At 43.0% G+C, this 26,578-nt stretch overlaps 1 protein-coding gene across 2 annotated transcripts in view; it reads right to left on the bottom strand.

Annotated features, from left to right (window-relative positions):
* DNER (delta/notch like EGF repeat containing) overlaps positions 1–26,578 on the bottom strand; it is a 365,099-nt gene that overhangs the window by 184,989 nt on the left and 153,532 nt on the right. For both annotated transcript variants that reach the window (XM_024243941.2, XM_054549923.2), the window contains exon 5: positions 12,433–12,578. In XM_024243941.2, the coding sequence (XP_024099709.2) occupies positions 12,433–12,578 (146 nt within the window). The remainder of the gene's footprint in view (positions 1–12,432; positions 12,579–26,578) is intronic.

Below are 26,578 nucleotides of genomic sequence, written 5' to 3' on the forward strand. Positions count from 1 at the left end.
ACTGCTGTCTTTTTGTTTGTCTGTGCCCTGCCCCCAGAGGTGGAGCCTACAGAGGCAGGCAGGCCTCCTTGAGCTGTGGTGGGCTCCACCCAGTTCGAGCTTCCCAGCTACTTTGTTTACCTAAGCAAGCCAGGGCAATGGCAGGCGCCCCTCCCCCAGCCTCGCTGCCGCCTTGCAGTTTGATCTCAGACTGCTGTGCTAGCAATCAGCGAGACTCCGTGGGCGTAGGACCCTCTGAGCCAGGTGCGGGATATAATCTCCTGATGCGCCATTTTTTAAGCCCATCAGAAAAGCGCAGTATTCGGGTGGGAGTGACCCGATTTTCCAGGTGCTGTCTGTCACCCCTTTCTTTGACCAGGAAAGGGAACTCCCTGACCCCTTGCACTTCCCGAGTGAGGCAATGCCTCGCCCTTCTTCGGCTCGCACACGGTGCGTGCACCCACTGACGTGCACCCACTGTCTGGCACTCCCTAGTGAGATGAACCCGGTACCTCAGATGGAAATGCAGAAATCACCCGTCTTCTGCGTCACTCATGCTGGGAGCTGTAGACCGGAGCTGTTCCTATTCGGCCATCTTGGCTCCTCCCCTAATTCTTTTTTTTTATTTTGAAATGGAGTCTCACTCTGTTGCCCAGGCTGGAGTGCCCTGGCACAATCTCGACTCACTGCAACCTCCGCCACCCGGGTTCAAGCGATTCTCCTGACTCACCCCAAGTAGGGAAGCTCCCAAACTGGGATTATAGGCACCCACCACCATGCCCAGCTAATTTTTGTATTTTTAGTAGAGACGGGGTTTCGCCATGTTGGCCAGGCCAGTCTTGAACTCCTGACCTCAGGTGATCGGCCTGCGTCGGCCTCCCAAAGTGCTGAGATTACAGGCATGAGCCACCATGCCTGGCTATATTTTTTAATTCCTCAGTTTTAATTTAATGCATTAAATATCAATAGATATAATCCAATTGACAAAAGCTCTTTGGGGTCCTCAATCATTTCTAAGAATGTAAGGGATCTTGAGACCAAAATATCTGAAAACCACAAGGCTAGGTGAAGCCAAACAGTTTTTTAAATAAAACAACTAACAGTACCCAGTAGACAAATCTTCGAGTCTATAACTCAATAGGCAGAAAATGGGTCAAGTTCTGAAAACAAAAGCACTATGGAAGTCCAGTGAGGGTGGTAATGTTTGTCCAGAGGGCCAGTAGATCTCAATTAATACCTTGGAGAAAGCCTCCAAATCCAACCCTGCCTGCCATTAAGACTCATTAGTTGCCAATGCCCAGAGTCCACTGGTGCTTCGAAAAAGTGCTACTATACTATCCTCTAATAGCAGCAACCTCAGACACATGTAACTGGTCACTCAGAAGCCACTTGACACCCCACAACTTGGAAGGAGATGTTGTAAAGCCAGACTGATTTTTTTTTTTTTTTTCCTGAGACAGAGTCTCACTCTGTTGCCAAGGCTGGAGTACAGTGGCATGATCTCGGCTCACTGCAAACTCCGCCTCCCGGGTTCCAGCGATTCTCCTGCCTCAGCCTCCCTGGTAGCCGGGATTACAGGTGTGTGCCACCACATCCAGCTAATTGTTGTATTTTTAGCTGAGACGGGGTTTCCCCATGTTGGCCAGGCTGTTCTCAAACTCCTGACCTCAGGTGATCCACCTGCCTCAGCCTCCCAAAGTGCTGGGATTACAGGCGTGAGCCACCATGCCCTGCCCAGACTGATTTTTAAAATTTAAGATGAGTTCAAAGAAGGAATGGAGCAATTACCATGAGACAAACTAAAGGTCTAATCTCATCAGACTTCAGGGAAACAGATGAGTCCCCTTATAATTTACAGCCATATTTGGAGTGGGTGCAGAGGACTGAAGACCATGGTGGGGAAATGCTAAAAGGAGTTTTTCCCTCAAAATCTGAAAGAAGTACCAACATGCGTCTGATGGTCATTGGCTAGATACATAGTTAGAGGCTAAGGAAGGCTGAGGAGGTTGGAAATGGTTTATAGGAGATTTAGGCCTCAGATAAGCGGAGAGGTCAGTGACTTCCAATGACAGTTTTCTGACATGAAACATCAGGGCAGCAGGGACACATCTGTGTCCTCACCCTGGTTTGGTTGGGGCTTAGTCTGTGCCTGACAGAGAAAAGATGCTCAAGAAACACTGGATGAGAGAATGAAAATTAATGAATCCTCCAAGGTGATAAGTGGAAGAGACCCCTCTTTGGGAGCAAGCAGATGGTTTTCAGGTCCCTAAAGAGAGGCAATGAGGCAGCAGCCCCATACGGGCACCCGCCCCAGGCATAGCCATTTATTTCCAGCGGCTCTCACATACACACTGACTTATGAACTGAAAAATAGGACAAGGGCATAAGCATTCCAGGGGGAGGAAGAACAAGGAAAGCTGACCCACCAAGCTCCAAAGCGATCATTTTCTGCTCTTGGGCATAAAAGTCTAGCCAGAGGCTTATTTCTGTATGTTAAGCATTATGAATTAAAATCTAAGAACAATAGTTATGTCTCCCATACAGTTATGACATGAGTATCTCTCCTCTTTGTAAAGACTTAAAATCTGTAGCAAATGAAGTGTGAAATCGGGCCACACACAGTTCCTGGAGGCGTATGAAGGCTGCGGGCCACACCTATGGGAATTCTCTTTCCCCAAATTACTGATTTCACCTGTACCCTCATTTTCTCAAACTTTGCTCTGGAGACAGGAAAACCCAGGGAGTTTTGTGCCCCAATACAACACATGCCAAATAAGACCATGGAAGAGAGGGGGCTGAATCTTCTACGTCTCTCTGAAAGGTCATGAGACCCCTGCCTTTAGTGCGTTGGTGTAAGGTCCGTGGTCCCCAGGCTGGCAGCGTAGGCATCGCTTGCATAGCATCTCGGGGCCATCCCAGACCCTCTGGCCACGTTCTGCATTTAACAAGATCCTCACATGATTCACGTGCACATTAAGGTTTAAAAATGCTGCACCAAAATGCCATAAGGTCAACCCCCGACCCCGCCAAAAAAAACCCAAAAATGTATTTCTACCTGCTGCCTGTTTTTTCTCGTAGTGAACATTAAAACTTTGCATAAGGACACTGAATGGGCTACAAAGGCTGCTATAATCCTCAATGTCCTCCTAGAGGACACTGCTGGGGATGGAGGGCATTAGAGGCAGCGTTGCTCAGCAGTAGGAACCCCAGAGAAAAGTCCAGAAATCTCCCTTCATTCTTGGTCTGCCTTTACCATAAATTAGCTCTTGGGCCTTGGATAAATGGCTTAAATATCTCTTAGACCTTGATTTCCTGGTGTTTAAAATAAAATAGGTGGAGAGACCTCTAAAATCCCCTTCTACTCTAAATTCTCTGACCCTGAAAATGTCACCAATGATATAATCCTCGCCCTAATATATTTAACATGCCACCAACATTCCCCAATGCTTCTACAACTGTCCGCATGGGACATACATTTCAACCTTCTGAAATAGAAACATGATAAGATGTCTATCCTTTGGGAGGTCATTTTAGAATTATTTTTTAATTTATTATAAATGATTCAAATATGTGATTGCATTTTCTGTGCAGGCGATGATACAATCATCCTTCTGTTCTGTAACACAAAATGCAGCAATGGCTTTTTAATTACATTAGTACCAAGAATTATAATTCAAACACAAGCCAATGAAATTCTAGACAGGCTTATTCTTTACCCATTAAAAAAAGCAACAGCTGGGCTGCGCTTACTTTTATGATCTCTTGGTTAATGTGTTTCTAATAATTATTGTTGCACTTTTATTACTCATAAAAGCACTTTCTCTCTCAGAGGTCCACAAAGCAGTTTCTGCAAGTAAAGTCTGTGGAAGAGATCACCCTGCTATTAGCAAATAAACGTATCTCAGACATCTTCACGTTAGCATTAAGTCTGGAGCATCTACTCTCTGACTCAAAAATGTTTAATGAACATTGTCATAAAGCTATTTATTTAGTCAAAAGAAAGGGTTTCCCTCATCTCTTAGAAAAATATATATATTTTTTCTGAGACAGAGTTTCGTTCTTGTTGCCCAGGCTGGAGTGCAGTGGCGCGATCTCGGCTCACCACACTCTCCGCCTCCCGGGTTCAAGCAATTCTCCTGCCTCAGCCTCCCAAGTAGCTGGGATTACAGGCATGTGTCACCCTGCCCAGCTAATTTTTTTTTTTAAGTTCAAGAGATTTATTGTACCACATGGTGACTGTAGTTAATAATACTTGATAATGTATACTTGAAAATTGCTAAGAATAAATTTTAAGTATATACTGTGGAATGAATAAATCAGACTAACATATGCATTATGTCACATAGGTATCATTTTTTGTGGTAATTTTGTATTCTTAGTAGAGATGGGGTTTCTCCATGTTGGTCAGGCTGGTCTCGAACTCCCCACCTGATCCGCCTGCCTCAGCCTCCAAAAGTGCTGGGATTACAGGCGTGAGCCCCCGTGCCCGGCCCAAGAAAAATAATTTCTTATAATAAATTAGCCTCTTTTGTCTGTAATAACACTTGCCACTGGTTTATCAAGTATTTCCCATCCACTATCCCACTCTGCACCCCCTCTCACTGCTTTCTTCCCTAGTAAAAGGAGAAATTCCTCCAGAGTGCTGGCAGAACTCTGGTCACCTAAGCTCACCACACACTGAACAGAACTATTACAAAGTAACTGTATGTTCTGATGTCCTCCTTGCAAGCTGCAGTTTTGGTGCTGAAAAGGATGCAGGGAAAGTCTTTCCTTTGATTCTTTGTGGGCTCCCTCGACTCCCCTCCCATCCTGTTCTTCTTATAACCCAACCAGGTCACAGTGCCTTTTCAAGGTCTCATGAGGACCTTTGTGTTGCACTAATGATGTAGAGGAATGAGCTCTCAGGGAAGTGATGGGTGAGTGAAGATGACGTCTTCTCCTGCACTTCTGTACATTCCCACTTCCGAACCTGAAGGGGAGTTCACTGATGCTTTCAAACCAACAGAGGATAGCATCAAAGATCCATGGGTTCAAATTTTCCTGACCTACTTCTTTTTGAAATGATAGGGAAGAACTGGCAATGCTGCTTAAAATATTCCCAAAGGGTTACTACAACTTTCTGGGTCACACAATCTGTGAGATGGCCTTAGATCAGAGAATATTTTCTCACTATTTTGTAAAAGTAAATTCACCATTTACTTTCCACGCTCCCCTATTTAGCAAGTATCGAACTCAAAGTACGTATCTAACTCAAAACTCAGACAACTGGATTCCTATCTTATTTCTGTTCTTTTATTTGTTTTTCTCGTCCAGTTCATAGGCAGTTCCTGAGCATCCCCTGTTTGGAAAGCACCATGCTAGTTGTTATGACAGATACTGAATGAACCAGGCACAGTCACTAATGTTGAAGAGCTCACCTTCTGAGATTCCAAAGGAGGTTCTCCATGATCTCACATCTGAGTCAGACATTTCTCTGGGCTCTCAGAAATGTACTTGCAAACCTCTCCCACAGCACACAACACACTGCCCTCTAATCTATGAGTTACTCATCCAGCACCCTGTCCCCGCGGCCTTGTAACTGCTTCTCAGAGGCTATGTCTTGCTAGACCAGTATGTATCCCCCAAAGCCTAACGGGTACCAGACACACAGCAGGTGCTCAATAACCCTGCAATGAAGGGAATGCAAAAAATAATGATATAAAGACATATAAGCACAAATCAAAAGTCATGTGTTCCCACAACAGAAGGAAAATTCTACAGGACTTCAGAGGAGGGACCTACTTCCCATTGGGGATTAGGGACAGCTTCTGGAAGCAGGAAGATTTTGAGCTGAGCCTGAAAAATAGTTGGGGAGGTGGAAGGGTAAGTGGTAGGGGCTCAGGGGGAGCAGGGCCAGTGAGGCGATAAGCATTCCCGATGGGGAACAGCATGAGCAAAACCACAGAGATCTGAGGGTGGAACTGGGGGTGCTGGGGTTGTGAGAGGGGCTGGGGTCAGACACTGAAGTAGCTGCTCGTCCATCAGCTATGGTGTGTGTGTCACTCAGTGAGTGAGCCTGGAAATAGACAAGCCCAAGAAATGATAATTTACAGAGAGCCCTGAAAAGGAGGCACATGGTTTTGGAACAGGAGAAAATAGATATAAGGCAGACATGGACCTGAAAGGACAGTGTCTCCCAACTTGGTCACATGGCCTATAGAACAAGGACAGTGGGTATTATCAAGCAATGGACAAAGTAACTGGTTCGAGTCATTGATCATTTCCAATAAACCAAACCCAACTGAAAGAACTCAGTTGTAGGTAGGAAGAGTAGGACTTCCCAGAGATTGAGCCTTCAAATTCCAAAGGTAGCAAGAGATGTCACAGAAGTCAGGACTCGTCAGGGGCCAGAAATGGAAGAGCTTCTCTCAGAGATAGGCCCACCCCTGGGCTCTAGAAGGTTTGAAAATGATGCCAGCTCAATTGTCTCTCAAAACAACTTCTCAGTAGTCAGCTCTGGTATCCGATCCTAATAGATTAAGGATGGTGGATTCCTAAGGCAAGAGATAGTGAGGTTTCTAGGGAGTCTTCTCAGAGTGGAGGCCTGATCCCATTTACCTATCAACATAGGCCAGAGCCAATCAACAGGAAAACTATGGGATTGTTATTGAACTATTATATCACTGCCTAGCATTTATCTTTATTTCTAACTCCATGTGGACTTGAAATGATTAACAACATAATCCTTGGATGAAAAGATGTTGTGCCTATCCTTTAGGGAGTCAGCAGGAAGGGGGAGATGAGAAGCATTTTTCTGAGGTCTCTGTTTTCAGAATTGTTGTCCACAATCTGCTCTGGCATCAGAATCACCCTGCTGCCCAACAAAAGGCATCCACAGCTGAGCAAAGGACCTGGAATATGACTTTTTGCCAGGGGAAAACTTAACTTTGGGGGAAAGGGATTCAACTGGGTAGAAAGGGGGCAATAGGGAATTAGAAGAAGAGAGAATCTTGTGGTGGTTAATTTTATGTATCAACTTGGCTGTGCCACAGTGCCCAGATATTTGGCCAAACATCATTCTGGATGTTTCTGTGAAGGTGTTTTTGGATGAGGTTTACTCTGAAATCAATAAGTTTAATATAGCTAGTGTTCCATTATTGGAACGCTAAGCCTGTGGGAGTTATTTATATCCTACTGCTCAAGGTCATTGCCAAGGTCTGATTACTCACTCATACAAAAATTCAAAAAAATTGTATCCTCCAGCATAAATGGGCTAAGAAAAGCAGATTGCCCTTCATAATGTGAGTGGCCTCATCCAATCAGTTAAAGACCCAAAGAGAACAAAAGGTTGACCTCCACTATGCAAGATGGGATTCTGCATGCAGACAGCCTTTGGGCCCAAACTGCAACTCTTTCCTGAGCCTCCAGTCTATATGCCTCTCCTATTAGATTTTGCATTTGCCAATACTCCACAACTGCATGAGCCAGTTCCTTAAAACAAATCATATATATACATATATATGTGTGTGTGTGTGTGTGATTATATATATATAATTTATACATATTATATATTAATTATATAATATAGATTATATAATCTCCATCCAATGTTCCTGTTCCTCCAAATACAAATTTCTTGACCTAGAGAGACATAGTCCATGGAATCTAATTTGGATCTAAAGAAGAATTAAGGCCTAAACCAACCAAGAGCCCTGTGCTGATGCCCTGACACTCACCTGTGAGGTAATTAAGGAGTCAATTACCAATAGGCCGCAGCTGGTAGCCTAACAACCTTGATGAACAAGTCCAGAGAGAGATCTAAAGTTTTTTTTTAAGGAGAAGGAAAGATCAGAATCAACCCTTGGTAACACAAAAGCAGTTTTCAAGAACAGAGAGCTCCTTGCGGTGTTGAAGTAAACTTTTATAAAGACCTTCCCCAAATACTGCAATATCAAGAACAGCAAGCTTGAGCTTTATCACAAACCACCCATCAGCTCGGGATTGTGAAATATGCCCTCGCCCAAGTGCCTCTGACAGAAAAGAAATGAGTTCCATTACCAAATGAAAGCGGGGTGGAAATAACAGAATTGCTTTTATTTTGATGGATGATCTAATAAAAAGACATAAAAATGATTAAAAACGATAAAATAAAATCACAAAATACAGTTCTATTTGTTTTGTGCTATGGAGTGGATTCTTACATTGGGTGGAAGGTTGGACTATATAACTTCTAATTTTAGGAAACAGTAAAAAGAAAAAAAAGTGATGACAACAGTCTTTCATTGCTAGAAAGCTACTTCTAAGACACTGAAACAGCCATTGCAACAATCACAAAAAGTCACAGGAACCCAAGTAGGCACAAAAAAAAAGATTTTCCATTCCCTCTGTTCCTGCCTTAGGGAGTTCAAGTCCCCCCACACATTTCTCTCCAACTTAACAGTGTGCACCAAGGTGGTGCGTCTTAGAATGAAATGGACATGGTCATTCCAGCCTAATCATTTGCTTATAGTCACTGAGGGGTAATAATAATGGCTCAGATAAGATTATTGCCACAGTTTCCTTAAATTCACTGAAGGGCAATACAGAATCAATGACAGCAGAGGCTCTACTAGAAACACCTGAGGTGGAGCTGGGAGGCAACACGGAAGGAGGAGGTGTTAGCTCAGAGGCACCGGAAGCTCTTCAAAAACCTGCACGTTGTGCACATGTACCCTAAAACTTAAAGTATGTAAAAAAAAAAAAAAAAAAAGGAAGCTGCCACCCTTGACGGAGATGCGCTGCCTCTGAAAGGATCTGCTAAAACTAATTTGGATTCTTCACCACGGCTTTTGATTCGCTTTTTTTCACATTTGACAAAGCTGGCCAAGTTACCTGCCCGGTGCTAAACACCTACCTCTATTGCCTTTTCAATGAGTCCATTTGAAGCTTCCAGGCAGAGCCTCCTAGCTAGAGCTTGCCTGCAGAGAAGCCCACAACACACATACATTAAAATAACATGACGACCGCCTTACAGAATCAACGTTTCTCCAGAAAGGCCACCCGTAATACAAGAAAGCTCACAATGAATCTCACCACTTTATCAATCAAAAATTCTGGTTCCTCTTACAGGATACTTCTCTTCTGCCAATATTAACTTTTTCAGAGCTAATCACACCTCAAAATTATCCACTGGGAAGCCTGAGAAGGCCTGGAGGAAGATCTGTGTGTCTCCTCCTCCTCCGTGAAGACTCACCGGAAGGCAGGAAGGCCTGCCCCTCCTCCACCCCCTGCCAGTGGCTTTTCTCAGTCTCTCACCCTTCCTCTCTTCTGGCACCTCCTTATCAAATACGTTCTCCCATAGACAAGTCCTGCATATGAAAAAGAAATTAAATTGAAATGTGAGCTGACTGAAGAGTTAACTATGACAAAACTGAGTATTGATGCCTGCTCTTTCTTCCGTTACCTAACTATGCATCTTTCCAATTCTTGCCCCCTTTGCTTCTCTATAAAATTCTTCCTATCAGTCTCATCTCCATAGCAGCATCGACCATCATCTCTAATCAGAAAATTCACAACTACACACACACACCACCCCGCTTGCCCTTACCCTCAAACCTCACATTTTCCTATACTTAATTAATTCTAAAAATAAAATTAAAATTAAAAAAGAAAAAAAAAACAAAAACAAATACGTTCTCCTTAGCCTCCTCTTCTTTTCTCCAGTTATTTTACCCCTCCCTAGCCATGACTGTCATAGAAGAACACTGAGTGTCCTTCACATTTTTTTCCCATAAAGTATGTTGATACATGAGATTTCTCCTCGGGAAGAAGAGCAGACTGGTCCAAACTGGCATAGACAGGAGGGCACGGGATGTAAAGGGCAGGCTTGGCCTCCTGGAAGGAGCCTCCTGGCTCTGCACCTCCTGGCCTCACTCTAGTGGCTCACCTCACTCCCAGAAGCAGGGAGAGTTTGGGCTTTGGTTTCCATTTGTGTTCTTTTTCAAAGATTTAGCAGAAATGATTACTTTCACTATGCTCTCGGGTTCCTGACCACATTCTGCCTCCTCCAAGGAATATCCTACAGGAAAATGTTATGTATCTATTTATTTATTTTTATTAAATATATTTATATATTTTATTTACTTATTTATTTTTTTTTTGAGATAGAGTTCAGCTCTTGTTGCCCAGGCTGGAGTGGAATGGCACAATCTTGGCTCATTGCAACCTCCACCTTCTGGGTTCAAGCATTTCTCCTGCCTCAGCCTCCCGAGTAGCTGGGATTACAGGTGCCCACCATCACACCTGGCTAATTTTTTGTATTTTTAGTAGAGACAGGGTTTCACCACGTTGGCCAGGCTGGTCTCGAACTACTGACCTCAGGTGATCCGCCAGCTTCAGCCTCCCGAAGTGCTGGGATTACAGGCGTGAGCCACTAAGCAGCTGCAATATTACAGCTAACAGGAAAGTCGCAGGTTTTCTAAGATGACAAGAACAGTACTTGAAAGCTTCTGCCAATATTCCTTCTGTCAGTCCCCCTCCTCTCACTTGTCAAAGTCCACTAGTACTGAATGTGCTGACGTTCCCACAAGAAGGCATCACCAAAGAAAACCTACCTGTGCTACCCTCAAAATCTCAAACAAACCATGCTCTTTTGGGGTTTGGGAATCCACTGTCACTGAACATTAACTCCAATAGAAATGTGTATAACTAGAGAGGAAAATAAAGAAAAGGTGCTAGAGATGGATGTAGTGAGTGGTGAGAGGAATAGATGTCCCCTAATGGAACAGGCCCCCCTTGTAAGGTATGAAGTCTTCCTTGTTAGAGATCTTCAGGTGGACCCTGGAGTCCACCTGCAAAATATTTTAAAGAAGCTCTAGGCCAGGTGCAGTGGCTCACGCCTTTAATCCCAACACTTTGGGAGGCTGAGGCAGGGAGATCACTTGAGGTCAGGAGTTTGAGACCAGCCTGGCCAACATGGTGAAACCCCCGTCTCTACTAAAAATACAAAAATTAGCTGGACACAGCAGCACATGCCTGTAATCCCAGCTACTTGGGAGGCCGAGGCAGAAGAATCGCTTGAACCCAGAAGGTGAGGTTGCAGTGAGCTGAGATCGTGCCACTGCACTCCAGCCTGGGTGACACAGCAAGATTCCATCTCAAAAAATATATATATATATATTTTAAGAGAGTTCTACACCAATGAACTTTGACCTCAATGACTGCTGTGGTCCTTTGTTCATCTGACTCCCAAACTGCTGCCTTGAAACAGAAAACAGGAGGCAGAGGAGGAAGCTGTACTCGGGCCTTGCCCATGCCCTGGCCACATCTGCTGAAGAACAAGTGGAACAGGGCTCAGGGTTCCCACAGTGTTTCTGATGCCGGCTCCACAAAGAGCAAAGTTAATGGGTCATCTCATCTATGCCTCTTCTCGGTTTCTTCTTTTACTTTTCTCTGACGTCTGTAACTCTTATTATCATAGCCAGGGAAATGCGAAGCCTAAGGAGGAAATTACCACATTGGCATGCAACAGTCCCCAAAACGGGAAGTGAACGACTGTGTTTACCTTTTGTTTCTTCCATTTCTCTTGATTGTACTACTGGATATAATGACGGCTACTTCTCACAAAATCTCTACTTTATACCAAAGCAAGAGGATCTATCACTACACAAATGCATTACAATTACTTTGAAAATCATATGGAGATTTAAATATCTACATGTTGCATACTGGCATATAATTGAAGCTGTACATTCTGGGGGCCTCTTTAGCAAATGCACCTGTTTTCTTCCCTTCCACTCTTGCTAATGTATACAGTGCACTTTCCCCATCCCAGTGGTTTTAATTCCATTCATATTCAGATGAGTCCCAAACTGAAATCTTCAGTCCTGATGTCTCTAAATACTCATGTCCTATGTCCAACCACCATTTCAGTTTTAAAACTACTCCCTTAAGTTTATGAGCAAGGGATTTAATTGGGCTGAAAGGGGGCAACAAGGAATTAGAAAAATAGAGAAAATCTTGTAATAGTTAAATTTTATCTATCAGGCCAGGCACAGTGACTCATGCCTGTAATCCCAGCACTGTGGGAGGCCAAGGCAGCGGGGGATGGCTTGAGGCCAGGAGTTCCAGACTAGCCTGGCCAACATGGCAAAACTCCATCTCCACTAAAAATACAAAAATTAGCAGGGCATGGTGGTGCGTGCCTGTGGTCCCAGCTACTCAGGAGGCTGAAACAGGAGAATCACTTGAATCCAGGAGCCAGAGGTTGCAGTAAGCCAAGATCACACCACTGCACTCCAGCCTGGGCAACAGAGCGAGACCCCATCTCAAAAACAAAAAGAATGTATATATCAACTTGGCTTGAGATAGATAGATAGATAGATAGATAGATAGAGCAAGGATGAAAGGGGTAAGAACACATACATACTTATGTATTTATTCAGGTAAATATTCATGTAAATATGTGTATTTACAAGCTACCAGGCATCCCCTTACCTCTGATGGCTTCGTGGTGCATTTTCCTTTTCCTGAACACTCCAAGTCGTTTGCGTGACTCTCCCCCGGCACACAGGTGCTGACCTTCACCACCAGAGTTAAGCGCAAAGCCACAATAGACTTAGTCACAGAATCATTCACAAAACCTAAAAGAAAATGAGGCAAAAGGAAATCGTCAAGTGTCTCCTCTTTAAAGGCAGTGTGTTGAAAGCTTTACCAGCAGCCTTTCTACAAGACTATGAATTTAGTGTAGGCAGCACTCGAGTCTGGCAAAACAAAATGCAGTGAGGCAAGGGAATAAAGCACATGGCCACCATCCACCGAGACCTCAGGACTTTAGGGCAGGCTGGTCCTCCCAAGCCTCATAAGAAACACCTAAGGCCAAGCAAAATCAGCAGCAGGCACTTGAGCAACCACCTCAGATCCTTTCACTTTGCTCCCGCCCTTGCCCTCTGAGGGCTGCTTTGTCTCTCAATTCCATCCCTGTGCTGGCGTCTTAGAATTCAGTCTCTGCTTTGGAACCCCAGGCTTCTACCAGGGAGCAGCTTACCTGCATTACGCAAGTCCTCCTCCTCCTGGCTACTTTGGAGTCACAAATGCTGGAAATCCTCAAAGGCCCCACCCAGTTATCACCTGCCCTAGTCTCGGTCCCCTTGGAGTGGGCATACAGCATGGGTACACATTCTCTGTTGGGTTTATTGATAATTGATAAGATATTCATCTTACTTGATCACCAGTCTGACTCCACAGTATCAAGTTAAGCTGCACAGTTTTAGCCATCTAATAAAATGGGACTAATCATAGTTGAATATGGATTGCAGTATCATTGACACACCATATTTGTCACTGAATGATCTTTATGTCCTAGAGCAGCTATTCATACATAGTAGGTAGCAATAAATATGGAATAAATTGATAAATAAATATAGCCTCTAACTGGAAAGGAGAAATAAATATTATAAGTATTTTTGCATCAATGATTAAATTATTTTCACTAAGTGAGCATTTTTTTCTAATATGAACATTCATTTGTATCTAATTTTTAATTTTAAAACAAAATATCGAAATGAATGAATATGATTTTAAAAACTTTCCTCAGCTCTGTCAAGAGTAAAAGTCTGAGTAATGATGAGTAATGATGAGTAAAAGCCTCATCATTACAAAGCCACATTCATAGATAGTTTTACAACAAAAGATTTGTAAGACCAAGGGGACTACTAGGAGTCAGTGGGGAAAAGAGAGAGAAAAGAATTTATTCTAGGGCAACTGAAATGAGTTCCATTATCAGGAAAAAGAGTATGTTTGGATCCCTCACACCTCACACTATACAAAAGTAAATCTAGATGGCTTAAAGAGTTAATGTGAACTAAAAACCTTTAAAGTGGCACTATTCACACTAGCAAAGACTTGGAACCAAACCAAATGTCCATCAATGATAGACTGGATTAAGAAAATGTGGCTCATATACACCATGGAATACTATGCAGCCATAAAAAAGGATGAGTTCATGTCCTTTGCAGGGACATGGATGAAGCTGGAAACCATCATTCTCAGCAAACTATCACAAGATCAGAAAACCAAACAACACATGTTCTCACTTATAGGTGTGAGTTGAACAATGAGGACACATGGACTCAGGGAGGGGAACATCACACACTGGGGCCTGTCGGGGTGGGGGGACTAGGGGAGGGATAGCATTACGAGAAATACCTAATGTAGGTGGTGGGTTGATGGGTGCAGCAAACCACCAGGGCATGTGTATACCTATGTAACAAAACTGCACATTCTGCACATGTAACCCACAACTTAAAGTATAATAAAAAATATATAAAAAACAAACAAACAAAAAAACCTTTAAAACTTCAAGTGGAAAATATAGGGGGCTATTTCATTAATCTAAAGATAGGGGATTTATTAAACAAGGTGCAAAATAATAACCATAAAGAACAATCAATTTAACTTTACCCAATTTTAAATTATATGTACATAGCTACCATAAAAAAAAGACAGTAGACAAGACACAGGCTTGAAAATGAAATTTATAATGCATAAAACCAGCAAATGCTTCGCTGTCAGAATATATGAAGAATTTTTTTGGCAAACTGCTTTTTTCTCAAGGTTATTTATACTTATATAAATATTGAAATCTATGAAGCATTAAGAAACGCTGTTACACATATGTATACATACAGTAAAAGTATACCAAGATGCATGGAAAGAAACACACCAAACTCAGGAAAAGGATGGGGGGAAATAGGGGAAGCCAGGGAGACGGAGCTTCTGACCACCTATATAATATTTTATTTATGTATTAATAATACATAGAGCAAATACCACAAAACACTTATTCAATCTTGTGTACAAAAAAATTATATTCATTTCCATACTTTTATTTTATTTTATTTTTAGAGAGAGTCTCACTCTGTTGCCCAGGCTGGAGTGCAGTGGTACAATCTCAGCTCACTGCAACCTCCGGCTCCCGGGTTCCCATGATCCTCTTGCCTCAGCCTGCCAAGTAGCTGAGATTACAGGCACCTGCCATCACACCTGGATAATTTCTGTATTGAGGCGGGGTGTCACCATGTTGGCCAGACTGGTCTTAAACTCCTGACCTCAAGTGATCTCCCCATCTTGGCCTCCCAAAGTGCTGGGACTGCAAGCATGAGCCACCACATCCAGCCTATAATATTTTATTTCTTTCTTAATAACATAGGCCGGGCGTGGTGGCTCATGCCTGTAATCCCAGGACTTTGGGAGGCAGAAGTGCGTGGATCACGAGGTCAGGAGTTCAAGACCAGCCTGGCCAATATGGTGAAATCCCCATCTCTACTAAAAATACAAAAATTAGCCAGACATATTGGCATGCACCTGTAATCTCAGGTACTCGAGAGGCTGAGGCAGAAGAATCGCTTGAACCCGGGAGGCAGAGGTTGCAGTGAGCCGAGATCGTGCCACTGCACTCCAGCCTGGGTGACAGAGTGAGACTCTGTCTCAAAATAATAATAATAATAATAATAAAGAGAGCAAATTTTGCAAAATATTTATTAAATCTGGTGTACAATGAAATCTTATACTCATTTCCATCGTTCTATGCTTTTTTTTTTTTGAGACAAAGTCTCACTCTATGGCCCAGACTGGAGTGCAGCGGCATAATCTTGGTTCACTGCAACCTCTGCCTCCCAGGTTCAAGCAATCCTCGTGCCCCAGCCTCCCAAGTAGCTGGGATTACACATACGTGCCACCACACCCGGCTAATTTTTGTAGTTTTAGTAGAGACGGGGTTTCACCATGTTGGCCAGGCTGTTCTTGAACTCCTGGCCTCAAGTGATCCTCCTGCCTCAGCCTCCCAAAGTGCTGGGATTACAGGCATGAGCCACCACGCTCAGCCAATTTTATGCATATTTTAAATATTGTGTAACCAAATTTTTTATTTCGATTATCATAGTTCAGGCATCACAACTTCAAACAGGCTTTGACAGGTTAGGAAAATATTAGTATCCTGAAATCTAGAATACATAGTCCCAAAATGACTTTGTGGTCACCTTCTCTAGACGTTTCCTCACCATTTGTTCTTATACGTACGTTGCATTGGCCGGGCGCAGTGGCTCATGCCTGTATCTCTCAGCACTTTGGGAAGCCAAGGCAGGCGGATCATGAGGTCAGGAGATTGAGACCATCCTGGCCAACATGGAGAAACCCTGTCTCTAATGAAATACAAAAAAATTAGCCAGGCATGGTGGTGCGTGACTGTAGTCCCAGCTACTCAGGAGGCTGAGGCAGGGGAATCTCTTGAACCTGGGAGGCGGAGGTTGCAGTGAGCCGAGGTTGTGCCACTGCACTCCAGCCTGGCAACAGAGTGAGACTCTGTCTCAAAAAATAAGTAAATAAATAAGTATATTGCATTACAAAGTAATAATTAACTGGATAGAAACAGAGCCCACATTGGTTCACCTTGCTTGCATGGTACCTAGCATCACCTCATTAACTGATGGTCACTTGAGAACATGCTGCTTCTATTGACAACAAATTAGCAAAACTTCCCAAATATTTTCAATGTTCTCTCAATGTTGAAGTCCTTGCATACTAAGGTGTTGCACACTCCTAAAGCCTGTTTTCACAGGTTTACTCAAAGTATTGCTTGACACAGTTTCACTTTTCATACTTTTAAAGAGAAGGATATTTTGAGAAATTTGGCTTAAAAAGTCAGGACAGACTTCCTACATTGTTTCCTTTCTCACACTTCTTTTAAAGGTTTTCATAAATGTAAGACTTCTCTCATGGCCTCTCAGCTATTTCTGTTTGTCTTTTCTGTTTGTTTATTATCTTTGGGGTAAGATATAAAAATGATATCACAAATATCTATGATGACTAAAAACCCTTCTGAAAACAGATTCAGCCTCTAAAAATATTAATAGGAAGTGCCCACGTTAAGTAAGTATATATAGGCCGGGCACAGTGGCTCACACCTGTAATCTCAGCACTTTGGGAGGCAGAGGCAGGTGGATCACCTGAGGTCAGGAGTTCAAGACCAGCCTGGCCGACACAGTGAAACCCCATCCCTACTAAAAATATAAAAATTAGCCAGGTGTGACGGTGAGCACCTGTAATCCCAGCTACGTGGGAGGCTGATGCAGGAGAATCACTTGAACCCAGGAGGCAGAGGTTGCAGTGAGCCAAAATCATGCCACTGCACTCCAGCCTGGGCAACAAGAGTGAAACCCCGTTTAAAAAAAACATAAACAAGGAAGGGCGCGGTGGCTCATGCCTGTAATCCCAGCACCTTGGGAGGCAGAGGCAGGCGGATCACAAGGTCAGGAGTTCAAGACTAGCCTGGCCAACACAGTGAAACCCCGTCTCTACTAAAAGTACAAAAAATTACTGGGCATGGTGGCGGGTGCCTATAATCCCAGCTACTCGGGAGGCTGAGGCAGGAGAATCACTTGAACCCAGGAGGCAGAGGTTGCAGTGAACGGAGATTGCACCACTGCACTCCAGCTGGGTGACAGAGTGAGACTCCATCTCAAAAAATAAATAAATAAATCAAATAAATAAATAAATAAAATAATAAGTATGTATATACAAATATATGTAGTGTGTGTGCATTTTATGAACACACTCTCCTCCCGTAGTCCAGGCCTAGCTTTTTGAAGCTCCAAAGCCACACAAAACAGTATAGGCAGATGATGGTATGGATCCCAATTTAAGAGAACCTCACCTGTATTAGTCAGAACATGTAATATAGAAGTGTGTGGAATACATACACATAATTTAAAGTACAGTCATACAATGAAGATTACTGAGAAGAATGGATCTTAAAAAATCTTAAACCAAACAACTACCTTTCAGAAGGCTGTGAAGAGCCTCTACCTTCTAGTGTAAAAGCAGGACTGTCTATGGGACAGGCAGTGCATGCTTGAGGGACCACTCTGGGAGCCCAGTGAACCTCGCAGACATGATTCAGGGAAATGCAGATGGTCCCTGAGGCAGTCCTGAAGTCCTGAAGGATGGAATTAACCTACAGGCAGGTGTTTGAGGCTGAGATGGTAAATGTTTGGCCCAATAATATTAAATCTGTAGAACCATTTGCTTCCTCTGAAAGAAACCTGGAGGGTGCTGCTACGGTTTGGCTGTGTCCCCACCCAAATTTCATTGTGAATTGTTGTTCCCATAAGCCCCACGTGTGGTGGGAGGGATGCAGTGAGAGGTAATTTAATCATGGAAGTGGTTACCCTTATGTTGTTCTCCTGATAGTGAGCGAGTTCTCATGAGACCTGATGGTTTTATAAGGGGCTTTTCCCCCTTTTTCTCAGCACTTCTACGTGCTGCTACCATGTGAAGAAGGACACGTTTGCTTCCCTTCCACTAGGATTGTAAGTTTCCTGAGGGCTCCCAATCCCTGTGGAACTGTGAGTCAGTTAAATCTCTTTCCTTTACAAATTACCCAGTCTTGGGTATGTCTTTGCAGCGGTGTGAAAACTGACTAATACAGGTGAGGTTCTCTAAAATTGGGATCCATACCATCATCTGCCTATACTGTTTTGTGTGGCTTTGGAGCTTCAAAAAGCTAGGCCTGGACTACAGGAGGAGAGGAGCAAGACCCCATCTTCTCCTTCATCTGGCCAGAGGACTATAAAAAGCTATTGTCCCGGGCTTGTGACAAGGCCACCTGGATGAAATCAATTGCTGTGGCCATGTGCTTTGGAAATGCACCAATGCATGAAGAACCACCAGGGTTACATGGCCTCTCAGCTCATCCACGCCATCGCATGCTAGAGGTGAGGGAGAGTAGATACCCACCATCTACCATGCTAAACGGGGGCCATCCTAGGGCAAAAAATAAAGCAAGCTTTGAATTGAGGAGCAAAAGGAATCTGTACCCTCTGAATGGGATTCTGATGTGCAATGATTCCTGGAGATCCCTTTAGTGCCAGGAGGTTGGCACAAATCTGATGAGGTCCTCTAGCTCTCAGAACTGCTTCCAGTAGCTGTGGTCAATTGATCTCTGGGTTGTACTTGTGTATTTCCTGGGCATTCAGTCAAGTCTTGTTAAAGCTAAGCCAGTTCCCCACATTCTATGCAGAATTAGGAGAGAAGTGTCTCCTTTTCAAAGTCAGGAAATCAGAGGCACTCATACATAGAGAGAAGGAAGCCCTGCAAAGATGTCATCTCATGAGTGTTAGGCAGAGGAACACAGGGGAGCAGTGGGGACAAGACAAAGGACAGGGATAAGACCCAAAATGGAACAAACCAATTGGTGAAGGGAACCCATCAAGGAAGAACCCGAGTAACCGTGCCGAGTGAGGACCTCACATGTCCGGCCTGCCCATGTTGGCTGCCATGCCAGTGCAGGTGGGTTACTAAGTCCTAAGTCCTAGGTCCTCCAGGCAAACACCTCGTGAAAAGCCGCAGGTTCCTCCATACTTCAAACTCTAGTGTGTATGTCAGTTTCTCCTGTGGACCCTGTACTGGTTGAGAAAACAGAAAACTGCCAACAATAACAATTCTATTCATAATTGTCTAGGGTTTGTCTCAGGCCTGTGGGACCCCTCAAATCCCACCACTGAGGCTTTGGGAAACAAGATTTACCCTGATTCTCCTTGGGACAGAGGAAGACATGGCTACGACTTTAGCCAGCCCAGAATGTAAATGAACAACGTATAATCAACACCTCAATTATCTAGAAGAAACATTCCTGCATTACTCATAAAAGGTGCTAAGACAATGTGCTGGAAATGTGTTAAGTAGGAAAAATAACCCAAGTATGCTGGCCATAGAATTTATCTTCAAAACTAAGATGACTTTCAAAATACAACTTTTTATAATTACGCCTGGACACAGGCATAAAGTGAGACTCTCCCAGGCAATGGGACAATATAGTCACCCTGCACTTAATGTCCCAGGGAGCATCTGGAGACAGAATATCTGCAAAGTCCTACATCAATGCCAGGAATGTTTTTAACAGGCAGAAGATGGATTCAAAAAAGCAGTATGAAGTTCAGTTCAGCCAGGCATGGTGGCTCACACCTGTAGTCCCAGCACTTTGGGATGCTGAGACTGGAGGATCACTTGAGCTTAGGAGTTCAAGACCAGCCTGGACAACATAGTGAAACCTCATCCCCACAAAAAAATTTTACAATGGCCAGGCATGATGGCTCACACCTATAATCCTAGCACTTTGGGAGTCCAAGGTGGGCAGATCACTTAAGGGCAGGAGTTCGAGACCAGCCTGGCCAACATGGTGAAACCCCATCTCTACTAAAAATACAAAAATTAGCAGGGCATCATGGCATGTGCCTGTAATTCCAGCTACTTGGGAGGCAGAGGCAAAAGAATTGCTTGAACCCAGGAGGTGATTGCAGTAAGCTGAGATCATGCCACTTCATTCCAGCCTGGGTGACAGAGTAAGGCTCTGTCTCAAAAAAATAAATAAATAAATAATAAAAATTAGTTGGGCATGGTAGCACACACACCTGTAGCACCAGCTACTCAGGAGGATCACTTGAGCACAGGAAGTGGAGACTGCAGTGAGCTTTGATTATGCCACTGCACTCCAGCCTAGGTGACAGAGTGAGACCCTGAAAGGAAAAGAAAAGAGAGGAGAGGAGAGGGGAGGGGAGGGGAGGGGAGGGGAGGGGAGGGGAGGAGAGGGGAGGGGAGGAGAGGGGAGGGGAGGGGAGGGGAGGGGAGGGGAGGGGAGGGGAGGAGAGGGGAGGGGAGGAGAGGGGAGGGGAGGAGAGGAGAGGAGAGGAGAGGAGAAGGAAAGGAAAGGAAAGGAAACGAAAGGAAACGAAAGGAAACGAAAGGAAAGGAAACGAAAGGAAACGAAAGGAAAGGAAAGGAAAGGAAGAAAGGAAGGAAAGAGAGAAAGGGAAGGAAGGAAATTCATGGGCAGCAAGGTCATGATAGGAGATTAATAAAAGTCCGAGTGAGTGGAGACATTCCTCAACTTCAAGTAGGGCATTAGGAGAGAAATGTCTCTTGGTGTCTCAGTAAAGACAGGCACCACAGGTCTGATGCAGAGTGGTATTTTATGTCCAAAGAGAACTAGTTGCTTTCTTCCTAAGATTTCTTACTGAAAAGTTTATTTAAATTGGCTTTGGGAAGTAAGGAAATTAACGATTTAGGCAAAAGTGCCTCTTCTGTGGTGCTTTCTACTTCTTCGTTTATGGCCCTGAACCATGTAGACACCTTACACCTCTCCCAGCCGCCTTTACACATCTTGCTCACCCCAACTCTGTAAACATTTCCACAATGCCCCCTTTGTCTGGAATACTCCTCCTTCTTCCAGTCTTACAGCCATTGAGATCCAGCTCAGAGCCCACGTTATTCATGAGCTTCTCCTCCATATTCTAGCCCACTCTGAGCTCTACCATGTCCATCTGTGCTCAGGCATAAAACATCATGTACCTGTTCCTGATCATTTTGTATCTTGGGTGGCTTCTTATGCCACCTTTACTGAAGCTTCCTTGATGGCAAGGGACAAGTCTTAGAGAAGTGGTGAGTAGGGAGTCAAGATACAGGTACATTAATAGCCAAAGCAGCAAAGACAAATCCCAAATAGGAGTTCTTAGAATGTCTTATCATCCAATATGTCCACTTTGAAGAGTAGCAATCATTTGGATGTACAAATTCCCGTTTACTAAAAAAAAATTGCTTACCAACTGGTGATTACCTTTGATAGAGAAATGGAGCCTGCTAGAATGTTGGGATGCTACCAGTTCTTATTCCAAGTAACACTTTTACACATAAAATAATAAAGATAAAATCAGACATCAGTTATTATAAAAGTATTTTTCATACCTTTGCTTCATTCTCTAGTTTCACATTAAATTATTTATTAAGATCTATATCATCTCTGTCTACTCACTAAGCATTTAGATCACATAATGGTCTAAAATGTTACAGGCAAGGCTTTCTTCCAATGATTAGTTTTAAAGTCCTATTTAACTATTATACTTATCCAGCAATAATGCAAATGAATGTGTAGCTAAAAATATACAAGGTATAGTTTTCTAGATAATTTGCTTCCATTTCCTTGATGAACACTTACTGAACTCACAACCACCAGCAAGACACCACTGTAAATTCTAAGGTTACAAAGATAAGTCACTCTTGGTTTCTGCCACTCCAAACTTTCAGGCAAAAGTAGCAGTTCTTAACTAGTGCTGAAACTAGTAGCTTCAAAAGTTTGCAGGAGCTTTTTCAAAGTCTGTATATCCAGGCTCCAAAATAAGTGATTCAGAATCCATAGTCTTGGATGGGTCCCTGGCAGGCATGTTTTTGTGAAAAATGCTCTAAGTAATTCTGATGTGTGCTTCCAGTTAAGAACCACTGGTCTGGTACAAAAACTAATCTAAGTCACATGAGTGATGCGTATTATTATTAAAGTAAAAATCACCTTGAATTAAAGGCAACCTTATGCACATCTAAAATTAGAATATTTTACTCATCTGTTTTTGAAATCTAGGTGACGAGATGATATTTAGACAAAATTGATATTCACAAGTTCATCATAAGTCTCTGAAGTTCTTGGAGACAACTCTGAAAACAGTTTCCATATTAGCTTTATTTGCTTATTAAGCCTGTATTTTGGTCCTAAAATCTGTTAATAGATGATTACAGAAATCAGTCTTTGCAAAAGTGTGTCACATATTACCACGTAACTCCTAATTATTTTAACCAATCCCCTAAAGTGGATCAACAGGACAAGCATGCTATTTGCAGCAATGTGCTGTTCATACAATAAGAACAGTGGCTGGGGACTCCTTCCAGGTAAAAGTGTAATTTCAGTTAGTTGTTTGTATCTCCCTTTGATCACATCTAGGGGGAAATGCCTGTATTTCCTCATAATGAAAAGCAATACTGTCTGGTTTAACTTTCATCAAACTGCAGCTGGGTCAGAAGCAAAGTAGCCCTCAGGAAATCCCACATGCCAAGAGCAGGAACTGTGCCCCTTACAAAGGGGCAGCAGGAAGAATCTGAAATGAAATAGAATTCATTCAAAAGAAGGAAGTTCTTTGGGGCTTTATAAAAGAGTGATCATTTGAGAGCTGTTGAAAAGCCAGTGTGAATTCTTTGACACACCACTCAAACTGATAGACACTTCCAACACACTTTATAAGAAATGCAGAGCACATGCTCACTTTTTCTCTTCCTTAATGGTAGGAAGTCAATGTACATAGCATAGTTGCTGCTGCATAGAGGTCTGTATAGAAAGGCTTGTCTTCATACTCAGAATTCTAAGATCCACAGGCCAACTGATCAGAGACAAAACCTGGTAAAGTAGCAGTGAGAATGACAGTCTGGATGCATTTACGAAGCTGTTTGAGAATAAGGAATGGGCTTTTGTCAACACCTGCATTCCCATGGTCTTTTTAGGCTGAAGAACTGGTGCCACATAGGAGGCAATGAAGGTGTCCCAATAAAGCCTGCTGTGAATTACAAGCAAGAAAGAGAAATAGAAATAAGAGATTTATAAAAGAAAGAAGAAAAGACAGAAAAAGAGAGAGTAAAAGAGGAAGAAAGACTAAGCAGGGTGATGGGAAAAGAAAACCAAACCATTAGATAGATACTGAGGGAGACAAAAGGAAAAAAAAAGGAAATTAATACAGAGAAACAAAGTCGAAATGGAGGAAAGAAAATGAAGGCTTATTTTGGAAGACAGTGTGGCAATTCCTCGAAGACCTAAAGACAGGAATACCATTTGATTCAGCAATCCATTGCTGGGTATATACCCAAAGAAATATAAATTATTCTATTATAAAGACACCTGCATGTGTACATTCATTGCAGCACTATTCACAATAGCAAAGACATGGAATCAGCCTAAACGCCCATCAATGATAAACTGGATAAAGAAAATGTGGTACATATACACCATGGAATACTATATGCAGCCATAAAAAAAGAATGAGATCATGTCCTTTGCAGGGACATGGATGGAGCTGGGGGCCATTATCCTTAGCAAACTAACACAAGAACAGAAAATCAAACATTGCATGTTCTCACTTATAAGTGGGAGCAAAATGATGGGAACACATGGACACATAGAGGGGAACAACACACACTGGCGCCTTTTGGAGGGTGGAGGGTAGGAAGAGAGAAAGGATCAGGAAAAATAACTAATGAGTACAAGGCTTCATACCTGGGTGATAAAATAATCTGTACAATAGACCCCTATGACCCAAGTTTATCTATGCAACAAACATGCACTTGTACCCCTGAACTTCAAATATAAGTTTTAAAAAAGAGAAAATAAAGGTTCTCTGTCAAAAATTTCAAGGGTTCTTATACCTTTTGTTATAAAAAGGCATTCTATCATCATCTGATTTTTATAACCTTATATTCCTCACTGCAACCCACAAAAAAAGTAAAATTAGAGTTATTTCAAAGTTTCCACAAATAAACATTTGCTTAAATCATAACCGTATACAGTCTAAGTCTGTGATTCCAATTATGAGGCTGAAATACAGAAGCACCCTAAATGGACAGATCATGAGTCCATGTAAGGACTGGGCTGCAGGATGGGGTGGGAGGGAGAGCAGTGTAGGATGGAGGGAGAGCTGAGTCCATTCATTCAACATTCAGCAGATGTTTGCCGAGGTCTAGGTAGGAGGTAGCATTTAGGTTGAGCCCTGAAGGTGAAAATGAGCCAGGAAGAAAAGCTGGGGAGGTCAGTGTGTCAGATAGAGCTCCAGTCACCAGTGTCTTAGCTGAGACAGAAAAGCAGGAGAAGCCAGATCACAACCGGTCTCATGAACCTTAGTAAAGACGTGGATTCCTTGCCAAGCACCATGGGCATCCATTGAAGAGTTTTAAGCAGGGGAATAACACACGATTGGTGCATTTTCAAAGACCACAACTCAAAGAACAAACAAGATTTTCATATAGATTGGATGTGAGGTATGAGAGAAGGGAAGAAATTACACATAGATAGTTTAAGCAACTTTGTGGGGGTGTGGTGGTAAGCAAGTGTATCAAGATTTCCATCGTTAGCATACTAAATTTGGGATGCTGATGAGACCCCCAAAGGGAGCAATCAAGTTGGTGGGTGGACGTAGAACATGGGTAGTTAGAAACATTACGGCTGAAGATTTCAGTTTCGGACTCATCTGAATATGGATAGTATTAAAACCACTGGGACAGGGAAAGTGTACTTAGGGAGAGAATAGAGGGTGACAAGGCCCAGAACCAAGCTCTACAGCCCGACAGTCATGATATAAACAGTTTGACACAGATATCAGACCATCATCATACTAGAAAAATCAACTAAAACATAAATATCTTCATTATTTTCCCAAAGCAGAGTTATAAGGAAAGATAAGATCTCTGTGACCTGAAGAACATAAACAGCTTCAGGAGGTCAGACCTTTGGCAACGTTAGCATGGAAGAGGGAGACTTTGGTCTACCAGAAAAAAGAAAGTCTCAAGGACTCTACACAGCTCAACTCAACATTTAGATGCTGGAGAAAAAAAGACAGAAGAAAGGGAAGGAAGGAGGGAGGAGGAAAAATGACAGTGCTGGACTTGAGAGGCTCACTTCTATTTGCTACATCACTGGGAGATTTCCCTAATGAGTTTAAAACTGTAATGAAGGGGAACTTTCTCCAAAGATTATCCAGGGATCTGTTAACACCCTCGAGTAACTGGTTATGATGACAAATAAAAGTTGGGTTTCCTTCTCTCTCCTTCCATTTCCACTCCCCTCCTTTCCTACTCTCCTAACACACAAATAAATGCACTTACTCTGCTCTTGCCCACAACTCCAAGCTGTGCTCATTAGGATGGCAATGAAATGTTCTGCCATCATTATGGCCCTTTTAAAACCAAAACTTTGCCAAGCTCACCTCCCTTGGTGCAAATGCAAAGCTGAGGACAACCAAAAGGGGCTCCAGTCATTATCTCTGGAATGGAGTGGTCAAGCATCAGTGGAAGCACAAAATGCTGGGCTTCAGGCCATTAACTGTTTTACTGCTTGTCTCCCTTAATATCAACACTAAAGAGTCTTAAATGGACTTTGTAGTTAACACCTCACTGGGATTAATAGCAAATGGGATTTGCTTTTCTCACTTCAGTCATTTGGCTAAAGACCATTTTATTTCCTGTTAAAGGGAAAGCATAAGTGGAAAATAGAAATTCTGACCATAAATATTTGAGCAGTAGGTGTTGGAAACATACTGTGCCAAGTTTTCCTATTAAGACTCCACAAGTCATTTGGCACAAACCAATAACCTATAAAAATGGTTCACAGTCCACAAAGTCCCATGGCTGGCACCAGATAGGCATGAAAGGTTTGCAATATCACAGATTCCATCCCTAGATGGAGACCCAGGGATTTTGCATTAACTCGGGGGTGAGGAAGACAAACACCCGCAATCCCGCATCTCACCCCTCAGAGGCAGGGGTGAAACAGCACACCTGTGCCAACTCTTTCGGAAGGTGGGATAAGGTTAGTGCAAAGCTAATAAGCCGGTCAGGATCCCCCTGGATTTGTGACTCAATACTTGTGGGCTGGGAAACAAAACCGGAGAAATAAATCATCTCTTGACAATGTCAGGCCAGGTGCAAAAATTGCTTGATGCTGAGAGCAAACTTGAGCCAGGACCCAGTCCAGGGTGGCAATGATTACACGAGGCTTACTAACATA

The sequence above is a fragment of the Pongo abelii genome, chromosome 11 (genome assembly GCF_028885655.2).
Source record: "Pongo abelii isolate AG06213 chromosome 11, NHGRI_mPonAbe1-v2.0_pri, whole genome shotgun sequence".
Taxonomy (NCBI): domain Eukaryota; kingdom Metazoa; phylum Chordata; class Mammalia; order Primates; family Hominidae; genus Pongo; species Pongo abelii.